General features: G+C 43.8%; 1 protein-coding gene across 1 annotated transcript in view; it reads left to right on the plus strand.

Moving 5' to 3' along the window:
• Positions 1 to 21,855, plus strand: part of EXOC4 (exocyst complex component 4) — a 947,076-nt gene that overhangs the window by 15,697 nt on the left and 909,524 nt on the right. The window contains 1 exon segment of the mRNA XM_006861146.1: positions 20,120 to 20,309. Coding sequence (XP_006861208.1) covers positions 20,120 to 20,309 — 190 coding nt within the window.

Below are 21,855 nucleotides of genomic sequence, written 5' to 3' on the forward strand. Positions count from 1 at the left end.
TGGCAGTCCATGGCACTTTCAGTATTCTCCTCCAACACCACAACTCAAAGGCATCAATTCTTCTACGATCTTCCTTATTCACTGTCCAGCTTTCGCATCGAGTTTCACATAGAGTTTTGTTACAAGGCTGTAAATCCCCATGGAGGGCTGCTGGGCTCGAACCACCGACTTTGTGGTTAGCAGTCCAGTCGTCATCTTACAGATCCAAAGTGCTCAGTCATTTTTTCTTTTTTGATGTTGGTTAAAAATACTGTGCTGCTGCTGGTATGTGCCGGTGAGTCAGTTCCGACTAATAGTGACCCTGTGTAGAGTTTCCGAGGCTTCAAATCTTTGCAGGAGTGGAAAGCTTTATCTTTCTCCCGTGAAGTGGTGAGTGGGCTTGAACCGTCGACCTTGTGGTTCACAGTCCAGTGCTAATTGTATGGAGGCACTGTGCTCCTAAATATATCCTAAATGTCCATGTTTGTAGGATGCATAAAAAAAAAACAAACTGAAGCTTTTTTGGGGGGTGCATTCCGAGCTGGGCTGCTGCCTTTGGTCTGGGCTGACAGCAGGTCTGTGCTTGCCTGTCTCCTGCTAATCCACGTTACCTTGACTTTGTCAGCCTGGTTTACGCCTAGGCCTCTTTTACTTTGACTTCTGTTGTGTATTGATTTTCTCTTTTAAACTTTTTATTGTGGATTCAATGAAGCCTTACAGAGTAGATCATCAGTTTTACATCCACCGGATCATATATTTGGTTTCATTTCAGTGATTGCAGTCCCCCTCCATTACCATCCCTTACCCCACCTCCTCCCTGGGATTCTTGTTTCCATTCAACTTTCTTTCCCAAGCCTTCTGAACTTTGTCCTTAGGTAAATGCTGTCCTTTTGATCTTGAGTGTTGACCCCCTCCATGATGCATATATGTTACTGGTGCTGTTGTCCTCCCCTCACCCCCACACTTATTCTACTGCCAGACTGAGATCAAAGGGGCCCAAGCCTTGGGTTCCTCCAGTCTCTTCTTAGGTTTTCCTTTAAGTCCTTACCCTTTACTACCCTTGAATGACACTTTTGTTTTTCATATTTAATACCAGAGTGTGACAGAAGGGAGTCCCCCAGCCTAGCATCTTGTTTAAGGTTGCAGGTTGTTGGTGTTTATATTTCAACCTTTCTTTGAGTCAAAGACAAATTTTGGCATTGGCATGAGAGTGTTGGCAACTCTCTCTCCTCTTATGTCCCTCCTGAGATGCTTTGACTTTGCAGGGATACAGGCAGTGGCTCTGAGAGGAGGCTGGCAGGCTAACCCTGTGCTTAGGGGGTCCTTCAGGAAGGAAGGGACCAGAGGGTTTCCATTTCTTGTTAGTAAATTGCAATCTGCCATTCCCAAGTTAAGGACCTCTGCTAGCTTAGTGGTTATCAATTGGGCTGCTAATTCCACGGTCAGCAGTTTGAAACTACCAGTTGTTCCACAGGAGAAAGATGAGGCTTTTTACTTCTATAAAGATTTACAGCCTCGGAAACCCTGTGGCTATGAGTTGGAACCAACTCCTCCGCACATAACAACAATTCCCAAGTTGCTCCTTCCTGGTCTAGTGTGCTCTCTTTTTGGAATCTTTCTTGCAACATTGTATTTTTGTTCTTAATTCCTCTTATGAAACTTTGTTAACATTCTCCTCTCCTTAGTCCTAGTCAGTTATCTCAAAGATTATAGTTGGCTCTGGTAGTACCTTCAAAAGGAAAACCCTGGGCAGTAGGGCTGCTTACCAAGAGGTTGTACCACCAGCGGCTCTGCAGGAGAAAGATGAGGCTGTCTGCTCCCATAAACATTCACAGTCTTGGAAACCCTAGAGAGCAGTTCTACCCTGTCCTATGAGGTTGCTATGAGGCAAAATCGACTTGATGGCTGTAGGTTTAGTTTTGGGTTTATAAAATCTCCTTGTCCTCAGAGATGAACATTCTAAGTGACAGGTCTCTATAATGTTGCTGTGGACCTCTTACTGGGTCATTACATGTTAGTGATAAGAGTCTACTGTCCTTGGGAAGTGTCATTGGTTTCTTTTTTTAATATCACCGAACAGTTGTGCTTTTTTTTTTGCATAGGAAATCTCTTGCTTTGATATGTAAAAAATATGTTACTTCTATACTACATTGAGGTCCTGATGTGGTGCTGTGGGTTAATGCACTGGACTACAGAGTTGGTTTGAACCACAGGGTTGGTGGTTCAAGCTCATCAGCTGTTCCTCGGAAACACTATACAAAGTAGTTATGGGTTGGAATTGATTGTTGTTGTTGTTATGTGCCGTGGAGTCAGTTCTGACTCATAGTGACCTGGTACAGGGTTTCTGAGGCTGTAAATCTTTACAAAGGGAGCAGAAAGCTCATCTTTCTCCCGCGGAACAGCTGGTAGTTTCGAACTGCTGGCTGTGAGGTTAGCAACCCAATTCGTAACTACTACGCTACCAGAGCTCCTTATGGATCGGAATCAATTAGACAGCACTTAATAACAACAACAAAAGCATGCTACATTAGCTGCTCTGCGGAAACCCTACATATGATCACTCTGAGTTGGAACTGACTGGACAGCACTTAGCAACAATAATAACACTATGTTAAGGAGCTCTGGTGGCATAGTAGGTTACATATTGGGCCGTTAATGACAGGGTCAGCTGTTCGAATCCACTAGCCACTCTACGGGAGAAATGAAGCTTTCTGCTCCTGTTAAGATTACCAGCCTCAGAAACACTACACAGGGTTGCTATGAGTTGGAACCAAGTTGACGGCACACAGACTGCATAGTACAGTATGTGTCAGCATGACACAGTGTGTACTTTACATATATGTAGTTTATGATGCTATTCTAGTATACCTTTAGACGCATATGTTTTATAATAAATGGGACATTTATTATGAAAATCACCTTTTAATGCTAGACAGCAGCAAACACCAGTGGATAAGGATTTGATAAGGACAGAGTGGAGGTGGTGGTGGTGTGCCACCGAGTCGGTTCCGACTCATAGCGACTCTATAGGCTTTCCAGGGTCTAAATCTTTATTGGAGCAGAAAGCTATATCTTTCTCCCACGGAGCTGTTGGTAGTCTCAAACTGCTGACCTCTGTTACCAAGGCTCCTTAAGTAGATATAAAAATAGAGACTATTCAGATCTCATTGCTGTTTCCAGCCAGGGTACTAAGCAGTTCAGTACTGACAATTTTGCTGGCATGATAATCTATCACTTTAAATCCCTTAACAGCCAGAATAATCAAAAGATGTAGTATTATTGTAATGACAGTAGCTGGCTATTTCTATATTACCTTGAAATTCATGAATACAATTTTTTAATCAGTTAAAAACTGCTGAACAAAAACCTTTCGAGACATTTGAATGTTTGAAAAGGTGGACTCCCAGGAGAGTCTCAGGACTGGGAGGAGTGCTCTGATGAAGAGTGTGGAGGGTCCCACAGACAGTGCTTGGATTTAAGTGTGATGCCCTGAGGCCCTGGATGGTTTCAAGTGTTGCCCTTGAGCCTGTAAAGTGGAAATAATTGGGAGCTCAGAATGCTGACGACCTGCTGATGTCCAGTTTGGATAGTCTGGCACACACACACACACACACACACACACACACACACACATCCATTCTCCTGCCTTTCTATTGATTATTTCCCCCCATCCCCACAACCTTTTATTTGATGTGAAGTTGGTGGAGGCAGTCTTTGTCAGTGGCAATAAGGAAGGTGGCATTTTGGAGGTGCTATTTTATTATTTTTGTGTGTGATTTCTTGTTAGGTTTCTAATTGGGAAAATGTGTTTCCCACTTCTTGCAAGGTGATTTGCTTTCCAATTAAATGTTGTCTCTGTCTTCTTTATAAGTTGGCTGGTTTAATTGGGAAGACAAACTTTGGTTGTGACTTGAGAGACCCTGTTGAAACCTGGGAGCAAAGCTTTTATAGACAGACTCTGGTTACAGATGTCAAGGAGGTTTGAAGATAGCAGAAGGCTCATGTAGGCTTCTCACCAACTTTAATGTCTTCACAGAAGTTGAGATTTCAAAACCTTAGCGAATCCTTTCTTGTAGGCACCTGTTAAATTCCCTTCCTTCTCAGAACGTGTTTTGGTCAGCCAGTACTTAATTCAAAGTAAACTTTGTTGAAGGGGTTCAGGCTTTGATCAGGTCTTTGAACAAACAGCTTTGAGGTCCCTGATAAAGCTTGTGGCAGGAGAGGAATGTGGCCACCGTTCTGAGGAGGATTCTGGAAAGTGTGTGAGGTGTCAGTGTTCCTCTCCGGTATCACTTCCTCTCTTCCTTAGAGCCGAATCATAATGATTTTAGGTTTCCTAGCTCCCTTTATACCCTTGGGGATTGTTGGTGTTGCCGATGCATTGCTGCATGAAAGTTACTGCTAGACGATCTGAAAATTAAACATTTTATAAACTTTCAGGAATTCTGACAGCAAATGAGGATAAGTCAGAAAGTATTTCTACTTACCCTGTTTCCTCAGTGCATGGGGTTGTTACAAACAGAACGTGTGTACACGTGTCTCTGCAATCAGTGGACGGATGCAGACAAGTTCTCTAGGCTCTGCTGCTGTTGTTGTTGTTGTTAGGTGCCATCGAGTTGGTACCATCTCATTGCGACCCTATGCACAGCAGAACGAAACACTGCCCGATCCTGGGCCAGCCTCACTATTGCTGCCACGCTTGAGTCCATCGATGCTGCCACTTGGCTAGTCCATCTTGTTGGGGGTCTCCCTCTTTTTCTCTGACCCTCCACCTTACCAAACATGAAATCCTTCTCTAGCAACTGGTCCCTCCTGACAACATGTCCGAAGTATGAGGGATGAAGCCTGGCTATCCTGGCCTCCAAGGAGCACTCTGGCTGCACTTCTTCCAAAACGGATCTATTAGCTCTTTTGGCAGCCCATGGCACTTTCAATATTCTACTCCAATACCACAACTCAAAAGCATCAATTCTTCTACGGTCTTCCTTATTCAATATCCAGCTTTTGCATGCATATGAGGTTATTGAAAACACCATGGCTTGTGTCAGGTGCACCTTAGTCCTCAAGCTGACATCTTTGCTTATCAACACTTTAAAAAGGTCTTGTGCAGCAGATTTTTCTAGTGTAATACGTTGTTTGATTTCTTGACTGTTGCTTCCATTGAGTGTTGATAGTTGATCCAAGAAAAATGAAGTCCTTGACAACTTCAATCTTTTCTCTGTTGATAAGAATGTTGTTTATTGGTCCAGTGGTGAGGATTTTTGTTTTCTTGACATTGAGATGTAATCCATACTGAAGGCTGTGCTCTGTAGGGTGCCTTTAAAAAGAAAAATAATGCTTTTTGTGCCATGGGTGAAAAAATTATTTTGAGGGCTAATATCAAATTTTAAAGAAAACTCAAGTGGCCGTTGCCTCAAATCATTGCAGCTTTGCAACAAGTTTATGAGAATGCTGGTCCACATAAAACAATGGATCACGTGTTTTAAGGAGGTTGAGAAGACCTCAAAGATGAACCAACAGAGGGAAGATTGTCAACCAAGATGAGTGAAGATGTGGTTGTCCCTGCTGGTATTTAAAATACCTGGGGAATAGCTTCCAGCATCACAGTAACATACAAACCACCACAGTAGGACAAACTGACGGATGGCTGATTGGTCTATCTCTAGCCCCTAAATAATTTTCCCTCCCCATTCTCTTCCTGTAACCACCATAGGTTGTTTCTTTTATCAAAAGACAAAATGATTCTTAACCTTGTACAACATTGGTCCTTTTGTAATTGACTAACTTTACTCAGCATGATCTCCAGGTTCATCCTATTGCAAGGTGTTTACAGATCCATCATTATTCTTCAAAGTTGCACCTTATTCCTCTGGGTGTATTTACCAAAGTTTGTTTAACCATTCTTCTGTCGATGGGCATTTCGGCTGTCTCCATCTTTTTTATATGTCTCTGTTGTTGTTAAGTGCTGTTGAGTTGGTTCCAACTCATAGCAACCGTGTATAGCAGTTCCGAGGAGTGGTTGGTGGGTTTGAACTGCCTGCTTTTTGGTCCAAATTGATTCCAGTAGGCCAGGTTTTCTACAGAAGCAAACCCAGTGAGATAAATATATGTATGTATACATAAAGAGAAGTGTATTGTCAAGGAGATGGCGTACAATTGTAGAGTCCTCTGTCCCACAACACTGACACCAACAATACATCTTTGATGGGAGAAAGATGTGGCAATCTGCTTCTGTAAAAATGAAAATCTTGGAAACTCGGTGGGGCAGTTCTACCATGTTCCATGTGACTGCTGTGAGTTTTAATTAACTTGAAAGCAATGGAGTTTTTTTGTTACACATTTAAAACTACAAAATGCAGTAATTTTGTGGTAGAAACAACAAAAACAGTTAAAAGTGCAGTGGAAAATAAATTCACTGTGGACAGTGCTTTAAGGAGGACATGGAGCTTAAACTGGTTGGCAAAAAGGTAGAGTAGTTTTACGAGGAGGTTAATTTAGTCAAACCAGAACTCAATTTTAGGCTTTAGAGACTGTGACTTATAGTTAATTTTTGATGATGGCCACCTTTATTGGCTGTAAGATTTATAGCTTGTGATCTCCAGAAGTGTTCGGTATAATGGAATTAATTGAAATATTGAAAAACTGCATGTGTTGGTTTAGTAATTGGCTCTAAGTGCTGTCTGAAGCAGACACTAGTGATTTTTCAGTTGGCATTAACCCAGGACTTGTTTCCTGTCACTTGACGTTAAATGAATCACTTTGTACTGCATGAAGTGATGTTGTTTTTATGCACCAGAAAAGTTTTTCAGAGGCACTTGTCGTTGTGAATTGCCATCAGTTGGGATGGGATTTCCTTTTGTTTTATGGGATCTAATAAGACATAATTAGGAAACATGCAATCCCCAAACCTGATTTTTTAAAGCATAGTGTCTGTTTGACAATGCTATGAATGAAGGCAGAGCCTATGTGATTACAGGCTGCTCGTCTCGGACATTTCTTTATGTGTGGTTTTGTTCGCACCCTCAGAATTATGATGAGGGTCTCTTAATTTATAAGTCATTGTCATTATTTGTGGACTATTTATCATATACAAAGTGCTCTGCTTCAGATAACAGACTTCAAAGACCTACTTGTCACCTCGTCTTCTTAGTGGTGGTTTTGTTAAGTGCCATGGAGTGGGTTTGGACTCATAGGGATCCTGCAGGTGGTTTCCAGGGAGCGACTGGTGGATTTGAACTGCTAGCCTTGTGGTTAGTGGTCCAGTGCTGATCTGTCAGCCCCACACCAGAACTCCTTCCTTAGTGTATTGTTGTTGTTGTTGTTAAGTGCCGTTGAGTTGGTTCCGACCCATAGTGACCCTGAACAGGGTTTCCGAGGCTGTAAATCTTTACGGGAGCAGAGAGCCTCATCTTTCTCCCGTGGAGCAGCTGGTAGTTTCGAACTGCTGACCTTGCAGTTCACAGCCCGATTCGTAACTACTATGCTATGAGAGCTCCTTCCTTAGTGTATTAGAGCTTAAATTTTCAAGTACTTGGTTTACCAAAGCTTGAGATTTACTGGGGGAATGCTAGTTTTCCACTTGGAGTTTTGACACAAATTCAACCGCCTTTTGAGTTCATTCTGTCCATTAACAAGGTGAAAAGCTTTGTCCTCAGGCAGAGTGTGTGAAAGTAGATTACAATACCCCTGGTCAGTCCAGAGAGGGACTGTCATCCCCTCAGGGATTTATAGATGTGAGTCAATTAGAAGTTGGGGTACTAGGACTGCATGCAACCTCCTCACCCCACTATCAAGTAGTTGCTGTTGTTAAGTGCTGTCGAGTCAGTTCTGACTCATAGCGACTCTGTATAAAGTTCCAGAAAGCATCTGGTGAGCTTGCACTGCCGACACTGAGGTTCAGACCGACCCTGCAGTCCAGTGCATCATCCTCCCGTGCCATATATGTATCTTAGTCATGGGTCTTTTCCCTCCTGTGACTGATGAATGGAGTTTTGTGAGGACTTCCTTTGTTTTCTGTTGTCTATAATGCATTATGGAGTCCTGGGTGGTGCTGTGGGTGAATGCGCTGGACTGCAAAGTCAGTTTGAACCGCAAGGTTGGTGGTTCAAAGCTCATCAGATGCTCCTCGAAAACCCTATACAGGGTCTCCATGGGTTGGAACTGACTTGATGGCATTTAACAACAACAACACAATCCATTACGCAGATGATATGCTCTTGCTTGCTGGAATTGAAGAAGACTTAAAATACTTACTGATGAAGAGCCAAGACTATAGTCTTCAGTATGGATTGTACCTCAATGTAAAGAAAACAAAAATCCTCACCACTGGTCCAATAAATGGCACCATGATAATGGAGAAGAGATTGAAGTTGTCCAAGACTTCATTTTGCTTGGATCCACCATTAACACTCAGGGAAGCAGCAGCCAAGAAATCAAATGACATTGTGTTATGTACATCTGCAGAAGACCTCATTAAAGTGTTCGAGAGCAAAGATACCAGTTTGAGGATTAAGACGGACTCAAACCATGGTATTTTCAGGAACCTCATATGCATGTGAAAGTTGGATGATAAGTAAGGAAGACTATAGAAGAATCAATTCATTTGAATCACAGTGTTGGCGAAGAATATTGAAAGTACCATGAACTTCAGAAAAACAAACAAATCTGTGTTGGAAGAAGTATAGTCAGAATCTTTGGAAGTCAGGGTAGTCAGACTTTGTTTCTCATACTTAGGACGTATTGTTAGGAGGGGCCAGTTCCTGGAGAAGGACATCATGCTTGGTAAAGTGGACGGTCAGTGAAAGAGGAAGACCCTTAGTGACGTGGATTGGCCTGGTGTCAGCAGCGCTGGGCTCAAGCATAGTAACAATTGTGAGGATTGCACAGGACCTGTTGTGTTGTGCATAGGGTTGCTGTGAGTCGGTACTGATTTGACAGCATCTAACAACAACAGTAATTCACCACCTTGCTGTGAATCCTTTAAACACAGTTTTGATCACATGATGAAGGTTTAATAAGCACTGGCGTGTGAACCACAAGGTCAGCAGTTCAAACTCACCAGCTGCACCTTGGAAACCCTAATACAGATCACTATGAGTCAGAACCAACTCGATGGCACTTAACACCATCAACAAGGCTTAATAAAGGGGTTTCTATAAAATGTTTGAATCTGGGGCCGTTTTCTTCCTTAGAACACTTAGTAATTCTTAGTAATCTCTTTTCTTCCATGTTTTAAAGGAAAAGATCATCTGAGTCTGACACATTGAAACAAGGGCTTCGTAGTTCTAATAGTGTGACCAAGTGTCTGCTGCATAAAAGTAGTTTGGGAACGAAGTAGGATTCACATTTTTAAAGAATCATGTCAGCTTTAGACTCTCTTCTTGCATCGGGATCAATAGCAAAAAGGAAATATGACATTCTTGAAAGATCAGTAAGGTGGCCATAGTGACTTTCCTTCCTCTTTAGAGTGAGGTAACCCTAGAGCTTTTGTGGAGAATGTCTCGATGCTCAGTCTTCCTTTGATGGCAGTGTGCTCAGGAGTAAGTAGTTAGTAAATACTACATATCAAGATGAGTCCCTCTCCTTCTTGGTATTGTTGTTGTTATTTTTAATGTGATGAAATTGTCCCAACAGGAGAGAGGGTAGTTCCGAGTGGGGACTTCTGCTTGTCTGCTCAGAGGCCCCATTTTGAGGACCTTCCACAAGGGGGTCACCAAGGAAATGTGATTCTCACTGGCAATTTGATTTGTGGAGCGGCAGCTTCCTGGGAAGTGAAGCCTTATAGTAATTAGCTTTTCTGAGTTGCTTGAAGGGATTTCCATTAATTATTGTGTTAATCTTTATTATTCCTGGAGGAGAGGTCACTGAATGCCAGCTAGGAAGGCCCTTGGCAGACAATTACATGTATTCCCTGTTTCCAGAGAGCATGACTTACTGCTAATTGTACTGCAGGTGTCGCCACAATTCAGGTGCATTCCAGAAACTGTTTCTACAGCAGGTAATTAGCTTAGTTATCTGCAGGTGTATTTATTAGGCAGCTAATTCTTCATGTGGATTCGCCAAGAATCTGTGAAGCTGACAGTTTAAGGAGAGTAACGGATAACATCTGCCGGGAGAATTCCCCCAACCAAAACAATATTGCCAGTATTTTGTAGGGTCGGACTTTGGGAGACTCTTGTTACTTGGCTGAAATACCTGTAACTGTTCCCACATTACTTGTGCATCATCCGGTAGCTCAGGGGAAAACCTGGGCTCCGGGTTTCAGGGATAGTTGTTAGCCATAACTGTCTTCCTGTCTCATCCTCTAAACTAGATACTTGCCCCGAATACTCTCTTCAAAGTATTGCTGGTTGCTCAGCTTGAACTCCTAGCTGAAAGGAGGAAGCGAGTAAAACCTCATTTGTCCATTTGTTGTTGTTGTTAAGTACCACTGTTGGTGTTAAGTGGCTAAGAACTCACAGAGTAGGTTCCGACTGTGACCCTGTAGCAGCTGAAGGGTTTGAAATGCCAACCTGGCAGTTAGCAGTCCAGTGCTTATTCTACAGTGCCACACCAGGACTCCATTTGCTCTGTTTGTTGTTGTTGTTAAGTGCCGTCGAGTTGGTTCAGAAGAACGGCTGGTGAATTTGAACTCTGTAAAAAGTATTTGGCTTTTTATTGTGTATGTATTTCTATAAACCATCTCATGTCTTTTTTTTTTAAAGTTTTGTGACTTGTGTGAAAGTTTACAGGGCAGATCATCAGTTTTACATTCAACAAATCATACTCCTTGTTTCACTACAATGATTATAATCCCCTCCATGTACCATCAGTTAGTAGTATTTCTCTTTATTCATTTTAGCTCTTTTTTTAAAACAAACAAAAAAACCCCATTCAGGCATATATAATGATTTACACCTCCAAAGTGCACATTCTGCAAGTCTGCCTCCTGATCAGGTGGCTCTCAGTCCCTCACTTTCCATGAACCTGGAGTCCTTAGCTGCTCCCTCTCTCCATGTCCCCATCTCTGCCTCTATCTCTGGTATCGCTGCTTCTCTGGATAGGGTCCCGAGTTCCGCTTGTGCTCCTCTCCAACCATCTCATATCTTTTGGGAAAGAGGTGAGGTGTAATTACAATGAGACTTGAATGTAACTATTGTTATTCAGAGAATTTTTCCCAGCCCCTCCTGTTTTAAATACTGGGTTGAGGAGAAATAGACTTAAAGTTGCCATCTCATAGAAGACCCTTCTGGGAAGCCCACAAGTTTGTCAGTAACCACAGTGATTTTCTGAATGGCAGGCAGTCTAAGCTGTCATTCTTCGGCTTGAGGCCATCCCTGAGTGGCTTTAAAACAGCTCAGAGGGAAAGCTGGCAAAGCTGCCTCAGATCTGCCTCCTGGCTTCCTCTGACCTCATCTCCTATTATCGTCACCCACCCGGGATGCTTTCTCTAAAGCCACACTGACCTCCTGGCCACTCCTCGTGACTTGGACAAGCCCAGCATGCTCCTGCTTCAGGACCTGTGCATTTTCTGTTCTTTCTGGAATCATCTTCCCCCAGAGAAGCACCATTCAGATGCCATCTGTGTCATACAGTCCTGTCCCGCCCTCCCGGTGTAATGTAATCCCTACCCTACCCCCCCACCCCCTCCTTAATGAAACTCTCTCACTTTGGAGGCCACTGGACAAGCACTGCACTGCTAACTGCATGGCCAGCAGTTCAAACCCACCAGCCACTTCTTGGGAGAAAGATGAGGTTTTCCTGCTCTTATAAAGATTTACAGCCTGGGAAACCCTATAAAGGGGCACTATGGGTGGGAATGGACTCGATGGCAGTGGGGTTTTTTGTTTGGGTTTATTAGTGGAGTTGATTCAGACTCATGGTGTCTGATTTTTCAGAAGTAGATTCCCAGGTCTTTCTTCTGAGGCAGATCGGGTGTGGCTTGAACCTCCAATTTTTCTATTAGCCCCCCCAGCTCATTAAATGTTTGCATTACTCAGGGGGTCCCCTACCTCAATCCCCCTCCACCACATTACATGCCTATCTGTTTTGTTGCCTGCTACCCCCCTCTAGAATGCAGACTTCCTGTTCCCTGCTGGGCCTCCAGCAGAACTATGCTTGGTGCTTAGGAAATAGATGTCAGAGCTATGGGTTAATTCATCAGACTGCAAAGCTGTTTAAATTGCAAGGTCGGCAGTTCAAGCCGTTGGTGTAGTTTTCTGATGATTGTTGTTGTTCTGACTCACAGCGACCCTGTGTGAGATTTCTGAGGAGCTGTTGTTGTTATTAGGTGCCATCAGGTCAGCTCCGACTCAGCCCAGCTCTGTTCACAATAGAAGGAAGCAATGTCTGGTCTTGCGCCAGCCTCACAAGTTGCTACACGTGAGCCCATTGCTGCTGCCACTTGTGCCAATCCATCCCCGCTTTATTTTGATTGGTCCCTCCCTATAACGTGTTCTAAGTATGAGAGACGAAACCTCACCATCCTGGCTTAGAAGGAGCATTCTGGCTGTATGTCTTCCGACACAGATTTGTTCTAGTATTACACAGTACTTTCAACATTATTGTCTAACACCTTAATTCAAACACATCAGTTCTTCTATATGCAGTCTTTCTTATTCATTGTCCAACTTTCACACCCATATGAGGCTATTGAAAATAGCTTGGGTCAGACACTCCTTAGTCTTCTAACTGATACCTTTACTCTTAAACACTTTAAGGAAGTCTCGTGCAGCAGGTTTGCCTAATGCAACACGTCATTTTATGTCCTGACTGCTGTTTCCGTGCATGTTGATTGTAGATCCAAGCAAAATGAAGTCTTTGACAACTTCAGTCTTTTATCCATTTATCATGATGTTATTTATTGGTCCAATTGTGAGGATTTTTGTTAGCTTTACATTGAGGTGCGATGCATACTGAAGGCTGTTTGTGATCTTTGACCTGTATCATTAAGTAGTTTAAGTCCTCTTCTCTTCCAGAGAGCAAGGTTATATCATCTGCATATTGCAAGTTCTTAATGAGTGTTCCTCTAATCCTGATACCACACTCTTCTTCATATAATCCAGTTTCTCAGATTATTTGGTCTGCATTTATATTGAATATGTATGGCGAAAGAATACAGCCCTGGCATACATCTTTCCTGATTTTAAACCTTTCAATATCCCTCGTTCTGTTCAAAGGGCTGCCTGTTGGTCTATGTACAGGTTCCTCATGAGCACAGTGAAGGGCTCTGGGATCCCCATTCTTCATAGGGCTATCTGTAGCTTGTCATGGTCCGCATAGTCTAAAGCCTTTGAATAGGCAATAAACATCTTTCTCATATTCTGTTTTAAGTCATGATCCATCTGATGTCAGCAATGGTATCCTTAGTCCCACAGCCTCTTCTGAATCAGCTTGAATTTCTCGCAGTTCCCTGTCAATGGACTGTTGCAGCCATTTAAAAATTATCTTCAACAAACTTTTACTTGCGTGTGGCATTAAGGATATGGTCCCATGACTGCCGCATTCTGTTGAGTCACTTCTCTTTGGATGGTTACAAATCTGGATCTCTTCCAGTTAGCTGGCCAGGTAGCTGTCTTTCAAATTTCTTGGCATAGATGAATGAGTGCCTCCAGTGCTGTGTGACTTTTGTTGAACTATTTCAATTTGTATTCCATCAATTCCCACACTTAGTCATATAATATTTTGATAGGTTATTATTTTTTTTTTTCAGTTGAGAACATACACATGAAGCATTTGTGGCTTTAACATTTTCTTACATTTACAATCTATTGCATTTACAGTTCTGTAGCATTAATTGTGTTCATTATGTCCTGGTGTGGTGCTTTAGGATCAGCACTGGACTGCTAGCCACAAGGTTGGTGGTTCAAACCCATAAGCCACTCCTTAGAGACCCTATACAGGGTCCCTATGAGTTTGAACCAGCTGGTGGGCACTTAACAAAGGCATGCTGTGTAACCTCACAACTACCCCCAGGTGTATCCTTTCTATTTAAAAAAAAAATTGGTGGAAATATACATCACAAAATATGTATCTTCTTTGCAGTGTGTGCATACAATTCATTGACATTGATTATATTTTTCATGTTGTGCAGCCATTTTTGCTGTTCTTTTCCGAATCATTCCATCCCTTGGTGTAGTCTAATAGTGCTTAGACTTTTTTTTCTTTTTCCTTTCCCTTTTCTTTTCTTGTGACCTCTTCTTTTGTTTGTGATGGAAGGTTATTGTTTCTCTTGAGGGTTGGGTCCCCTTTGGGTGTCTAACCTGATTTTCATAGGTGTGTTTTTTTCTTTGATCTTCCTTTTGTCCTTTCTAAAAATAACACTGACTTTTATGTATTTTCTGCGATCTGAACTCTATTACTCCATTAAGTTCCAAGTGAAAGCAAAATTGCTCCATAGAAGGAGCTGGAGGCGGCGAGTAGTGATTTTCCTTTCAAAACACTTGACCGGCTACACTGAGAAGACAAAAGTTGGAGTCAAACAAGGAAACTGACAAATTCCGTGTGAGAGAGAGCTCTGGTTATTTGCCCTAGGTTTTCATACTTGCTTTTAGGGCTCACTAGGAGGAGTCCTGGTATGATACTGTAGGATAAGTGCTGGATGACACAGTAGGTTTGAACTTCAAGGTTGGCCAATAAAACTCACCAGCTGCTCCTAGGAAACCCTATACAGGGTCGCTATGAGTCAGAACCCACTCAACAACAACAAGAAGGAACTGCTGGTCAAGAACTCACTAGAATTATTTCATATACTTGTCCATACAAGTGTTTTGATGTGTGTACCATGGAACAAATTCCGAGAATACATTCTTGGTCATGGATTAATTTCTCCTGGGCAGAGATGTAATTCATCATGTGAAATACCAAAGGTGTCTTACCAAGCAATTCTTAGTGATCCAGAGATGTCTGTGTCCAACTTTACCTGAATTCCATTTACATTCCTACATGACCTTGACTATCATTCATGAACCCTTTAGTGATTTTGAAATAAGAATGGAAAGATACCTAAAGAGTGACTGTGGTTTTTGGTCAGTCTTTAAAAGCTCCGGTGATCATGGAGGAAACTCTTGTGTTTGAGGAAGAGGGGGATAGGAACAAAGTGGGGCTCAAAGGGTCCTGGGCAAGTGTGCCTCCTAACTGACTTTCGAGGCAGTCTATGATATCTCTTCTGTGAACGGCTGTGATATTTAATGAATTTTGATTTTGCTAATGTTGACTTTCTGTATACAATTTTGTATTTAAAGTAAAATGACTTTCATACTTACAAAAAAAGTGTTTCTACAACTTGAACGCACCTCCGGGTGGTGACTTGAATCCTTGGTCCATTGCTCCTCTGCTTGTACCTTTTTGCTCAAGTTTCTGAATTTCCTTATCTAGATTCAAGATGGTTTACTATTGAAACAGCTGCTTCCTGAGTTTTACATTGCTTGCTGTTCCCTGTTGTCCTTAGCTGTGAGTCTGATCAGGGTGCAGTCGTGCAGTCTAGGATTTGAGGGTACAGGAAGGGTAGACATTCATGACGTGAGGAGAGGATAGATTATGAGGATCATCCAGGACTGGGCAGTCCTTCATTCTCTTGGACCCCAGGGTGCATGCAGTGTGTCGTAACCAACTCGATGGCACCTAACAGCAACAACAGTGGAAAGGAGGAGCTCTGTTGGCACCTTGATTAAGTGCTCACCTGCAAATCAAAAGGTCTGTGGTTCGAACCCATCAGCTGCTCTGGCAGTCGGCTTCTGTAAAGTTGACAGCTTTGGAAACCCTGTGTGGCAGTTCTACTCTGTCCTATTGGGTCGCTATGAATCAGTAGAAACGGATTTGACTTTGGGTTTTATAGTGGAAAGATTGTTTGATTTGCAACCCCAGCTGTTCATAGGGACGGTGCAGGGCTGGTGTGCATGAAGGCTCTGTGAGTTGGGGTGATTCAGTGACAGCCATCAGCAGCGCAGTGGGAAGAGCTTTGGAATCCAGCTGCCTTGGTTTTCTTTCCAGTTCTGAAACTTGTTAGCTGTGTGCAGGTAGGTGAGTTACCTTGCCTCTCTGAGCCCCTGAGGAAAGAGTGTTGATATCATTACTCTCACAAGCCTCTGGTGAGGACTGTCTTAGGTTATGTCTGTACAATAAGCACTGCATTGCCTGCCAGATTAGAAGCTCTCAATAATTTATATTCAGTGATTTGTTTCCATGTCTCCTGCCCAAAATGTAGGACAGAAGGTACGTGTGGATCTCTCTATGTGTGTAGCCTTCAATTTCTCCAGCTGAGAGCTGGCTTGTCAGCCTTCCTGTCAGAAGGATGGGATCTTGGCTCAGTTTTGGACTTGATATTTGGTAAAAATCCAGCATGGTGTTAGCCTAGATTCTTAGAAACGGAGTCCCCAAATTATGGACTATAACAGCACACCTTTTTTGGACTCGAAAGAAAAATCCCTCATTTGATTGTCTGAGACTCTCCATGCTCTGTTCTCAAAGCCAGTTGCCATGGAGACGCCTCTGCCTTATGGCGACCCCATGGGGGTCTGAGGAGAACTGTGCTCCATCCTCAGGACTTTTCTTCCTAGGCACTTGTGGATGGACTCCACCTGACACCCATTCAGTGAGCAGTGGAGAGCTTCATCACTCACCCAGTCTCTTCTGCAGCACAACTTCAGAGTAGCCACCTAAACCTCAGAACTGGGGTAAAAGCACAGCATGACTCCACATGGGATCCCAAAGCCCAAAGTCTCTTCTTGAGTCCTGTCAGAAGCCGCTCTCATGTGGGACTTGCTCATTCCTGACAACAAGCCTAGGAGTCTGTGCCCCATTAGCCCTGTGCAGACAGAGACGGCAGTGAGTTGTCCTTCAAGGCATGTAGCTTTGAAGTAGTGGAGCCGGGCCTGAAACCCATGTTGTCTGGCTCCAGAGTCAGTTTCTTAGCCGCTTGGTTGGCTGGTCTGCCTCTCAAGTCATGGTGATCCCGATGGAACACAGTGTGAGCAGTCCCAGATAAACCAAACCCACTGCATCGAGTTGATTCCAAGTCCTAGTGACCCCCCCAGGACAGAATAGCACCGTTCCTCAGAGGTTCTGAGACTAAGTCTTCATAGTAGACAGCCTCATCTTTCTCCTGTGGAGTGGCTGCTGGCCTCAAACCACTAACCTTGTGGTTATCAATCCAGTGCTTAGCGTACAGCACCATGAGGGCCCCTAAGGCCTCCATAGACATAGTTGTTGTTGTTAATGCTGTCGAGTTGGTTCTGAATCATACACACCCTGTATACAGTGTTTCCAAGGTACAGCTGGTGGGTTTGAACCACCAACTTTGTGGTTAGCAGTTCAGTGTTTATCCTACAGTGCCACAGCAGGGCTCCTTCTGTAAATACTGGTGGCTCTTATCATCATCATTGAGCCTGGTAGTATAGTGGGTTACATGTTGGGCTTCTAACTACAAGGCCAGCAGTTCAAATCCACCAACTGCTCTGTGGGAAAAAGAATAGACTTTGTGTGCCCAGAAAGATTTACAGCCTTGGAAACTGTATACAGGATTGCTGTGAATCAGCACACATCATTGTCATCATCATCTGCAAGATCCTGATGGAGCACTGTAGGATAAGCACTGGACTGCTAACCAAAAGGTCAGTGTTTAAACCTACCAGCCACCCCTCAGAAACCCATACACAGTAACTGTGAGTCAGAACTGACTTGATAGCACTTGAACAACATTTTCAACTGAAGACAGGATGTTATTTAGTTCACTTGCTATCAGGCAGATGACTTTCAGATGTGGGACAAACATAAAATTTCAATATACAAATATTTTTTCAAAAAATGGAAGTCTAAGCTGTTGAAGCCACTGTAGGTCCAGTTGACCTCCATGCCGGTCAGTCCTTCTGAAAGTTCCTGTTACTGGGCCGTCGTGTGACAGCTGATACAGGCAGGGGGCGGGGGTGGGGGTGGGGAGTGGGGCTTCTCTGTGGGCCAATACTTGCCTGCGTGGTAATCCCACCAGTCCATAGAAACAAGGTGAAGTGTTTGGCTTCTTTCCACGAATGGTGGCAAAGAAAGCACTCGAAGCATGTAAATATGACACCCATATCCAGCATAGCGCTGAGAACACTGGGATTGTCTGCTGTTCCAAAGGGCAACAATGGCGTGAAGTACCCCAGGACTGTTCCATTTGGGACACTTGATAAATTGGAGGCTTTCCATGATTTTCCTCTACTTTACAGTAATAGCCCAGAAGGTTTCAGATTGAAAGAGCAAAGCTATGTATCATGGAAACCATAGGTTGATATTAGAAGCTATTCTGTGTCCAAATGTTGCGAGTCATCTTGCTAACTATCTCTGAAGCTAAACTCTCCCGAAGTTCTCCATTCTGACTTAACTTCTGTAGTGGTCCAGTATTTGTGTAGGGTCCTCTGTCTGAAAGCAGATGATTTTGGAGGTATTCTCACTTAGGATCACCAGGTTACAGATGAAGAAACAGAACCTGGCACAGTAAAGACCTCAATTCAGTTCCTGTAGCTCCCAGTCTGTGGATTTCCTGGCATACCAATTTGCCCTCTTGGCCTTTTTTCTTGACTGTATTCCTTCCTCTTCCGTCTGCATCCCACCAAAGGTTTCACTGTTGTTAGGAGCTGCTTTGCAACATTTGAAACATTCTGTCTGGAAGTTAGAATGCCATCAAAGACTGGCCCACTGCATTTCCTTAGTTCTAAATTGAAGAAGTTTGCCGTATCATGTGGAGCTACAATGAAGATCTTAGCTCTAAATGACAGTTTGGAACCTAGCTTGGTACTGTTCTTTTCTTGCATGTATCTGGATGTGGCTGTGTGATTGATTTGCTGACAGCCCACCTCTGAAAGCATTTCTAATGATGAACTTGTAATTGATTGCATCCGTCATCTAGAGCCTAAAATACCCCCCTCCCTAAGTTAAAAAAGATAAATGAAATGAACCAGAATGTGTAAGCTGACAAATCAGAGGGAATTTAATGAAACTCTAAATTCCCGCAGCCAGCAGATAAGGAAAAAAGGTGGCTTTGTTGATGATTATAACACTAAATTAAAAAGGAAAAAAAAAAGATCCAGGAACGATCATAGCGGAAACAAAGATCCGTGGCTCACGTTTCCAACTAAGTTATTGCAAGATTTTTAATAAGCATCTGTCTCACTCCCTGGTTATTGTTGATTCATATCATTATTGTTAGCCTTGTTGGGAGAATAGTAGATGCAGGCAGGGACTGGCTGCCTTGGTTTGTAGCTGAGATGACTGCCGTTGTAACGCATTCTAGAATGAATATGACCTTTTTTCCAGGCCACTGGGGGCCTTGTACCAAATCCAGGTCATTCTAGTGTGCTGTTGGGAAAGTAGTTCCTCAGTGTCTGACTTCTTTTATCAGTTAGTACGTGTCCATGACCTGCTGAAAGGAGCTTCACCTGCAGCTGTTCATCATCTCTCCTAACGAGAAGACCCGAGGTGTGCCGCTGCTGGGCTGGCAGCTTCGGTGGCATGGTAACATGAAGCCAGAGTGTACCATCTCTCCCGGCATCCCCTTCCATGGCTGAACAGTAATGGATGTGTTTGGCCATCTCAGTTTTGTATCACAGTACTGAGCATTGGGAACAAGGCCCTGTGTTCTCTTATCAGGAGTCCTGGTGGCACAGTGGTTAAGTGCTCAACTGCTAACTGAAAGGTTAGTGGTTCGAAACCACCAGCTGCTCTGTGGGGAAAAGGTGGCCCTGAGGTGCAGTGGACGCATTGGCAGTGGGGTTATGAGTCAGATTGAGTCAGGACAATGGGTTTTGCTTTTGGTTCTGTTTCTACTCTTCTTGAAAAAACCCTGGTCGTAGAAGTTCTTCAGGCCTCATTGACTAGACGTGGCAGGTCACTAGTAAAAGAATGGATTGACTTTGCTGGGATTCATGTAGCCAAATCAAGACTGCCTGCCCTCTGATGAAAGCCATTCTAGTGACAAGGGGTAAAGTGAGGTGCAGGGCTCCTTGGGTAGGTCCCTCAGGTGGGCTGTTGGGATTCTCGGAGAAGGTGGGTGCGTATCTCCTACTGTTGACCCTTTTCACTTCTAGCGTGGCAGGATGAACATGCTATCGTGTGGCCTCACTCATCTTTCTCTTGCTTTTTTTCTCTTCAGTTTCACTCATTTTGAGATGTTCTCTGTTTTTACCAGAACTCTGTCCACCAGCGATGATGTGGAGGACAGAGAAAACGAGAAGGGCCGCCTTGAAGAAGCCTATGAGAAATGTGACCGTGACTTGGACGAGCTGATTGTGCAACACTACACGGAGCTGACCACGGCCATCCGCACCTACCAGAGCATCACGGAGCGCATCAGCAACTCCCGGAATAAGATCAAGCAGGTGAGCATCCTTCCTCCCGGGTGGCCCTGTGGCCCCTTTCTTTTGTGCAGGGCTGGTTTGGAGTTGTGGCTAATGGTCTTTCGGGAGCCCTTTGTAACTACTCTTTTCAGGGAATGTCTAGCTGAAGAGGCTCGCAGTGGCGGTCTGAGGTGGCTTCTTCCTGCCTCTGGCTCCTGCTAGGGGAGATGAGGTGGCAAAGATGGCCGCAACTGGAGGAAGAACCCAAAGAGAAGCGGGAGGAACTGGGAGGAACCCAAGCCAACAGAGGAGGCTTCCATCACCTGGTGTTAACAATATGTGTTGTACACATATGTAAAAATCTGTGGCACCAACCATTTCTCTCAGAGCCTTCTCTTCTCCTCAGTTGGGGTCAGTGATCCACTGTAATGTCCACACAGAACTTGGAGATAGTACTTACTGGGTTTCTTAGGGAAATTAACAGGTTACAATACAGAGTCAGAAATGCTCAGGGCCCAGCTGTCCCAGTCAGCTGCTAATAAATGTGCACGGGACACACGGCTCCACCGTAAGTCTCAGCCTGAAGGCACTCAGCTCTAGCTCAGGATCAGCGGGCTAGCTCCCTCACTTAAGTGTCTGGAGGCCCCCACTCTGCAAGCAAGCCTGCTGCCGGAAGTCACTCAGTTTGACTTGCTCTTTGTCTTGCGCTCTGGGTCTTGGTTCTACTGCTGCTATTCCTCTGCCGCTCCTGCCCTTGTCACAACTTTCTGTTCCCAGTTTGACATGATTCATTGTGCAGGGATCTTGGGATCCGTAGTAGGATGTGTTACACTCCCAGCTTTTCTACTTTGATGATAGTGAGGTTCCCCCCTCCTGTCTGAGATGGCTCATTTTATGCCCATGCTAGAGGTTCAAGTTTTTATAGTGACAGTGAGCTCTGCTGACATCCACAGCTGAATCTTGTCATCCTGTCAGCGTCTTCTCCCACCGTCTCTTACCCAGACCCAGCAGGGCAGAGACGTTGTTTGGTGGGCATCATAGACTTTGACTAGAGGAAACATTAGACTTTGCTACAGCACAACAATCACACATTTTATTTGTGTCTCTAGGGAAGGACATCACGCGTTTTAAAGTAGAGGGTAAGTGAAAAACAGGAAGACCCCAATGAGAAGGCTTGACACAGTAGCAGAAACTGTGGGCTTAAACATAACAGCAGTAGTGGGGATGGCACAGGACTGGGGCGTGTTTCGTTCTCTTGTACATAAGGTTGCTAGGACGTGGTTTTGTTTATGTGTATGTAGTACTTATTGTTCTTTGTTTAGTGTTGTTGAGTCGGTTCTGACTCATAGAGACCCTGTATAGGGTTTCTGAGAAGTGGCTGGTGAGCTTGAACCATCAACCTTGCAGTTCAAACCGACCTTGCAGTCCAGTGCATTAGCCCACAGCACCATAGCAGGACTCATGTGTGTGTGTGTATATATATATATATACTCACACACACATACGTACATAAACATGTTGTTGTTGTTGTTAAGTGCCATCGAGTCGGGTCCGACCCATAGCGACCCTGTACAGGGTTTCCGAGGGT

This window comes from Chrysochloris asiatica, unplaced genomic scaffold (genome assembly GCF_000296735.1).
Source record: "Chrysochloris asiatica unplaced genomic scaffold, ChrAsi1.0 scaffold00041, whole genome shotgun sequence".
NCBI lineage: Eukaryota > Metazoa > Chordata > Mammalia > Afrosoricida > Chrysochloridae > Chrysochloris > Chrysochloris asiatica.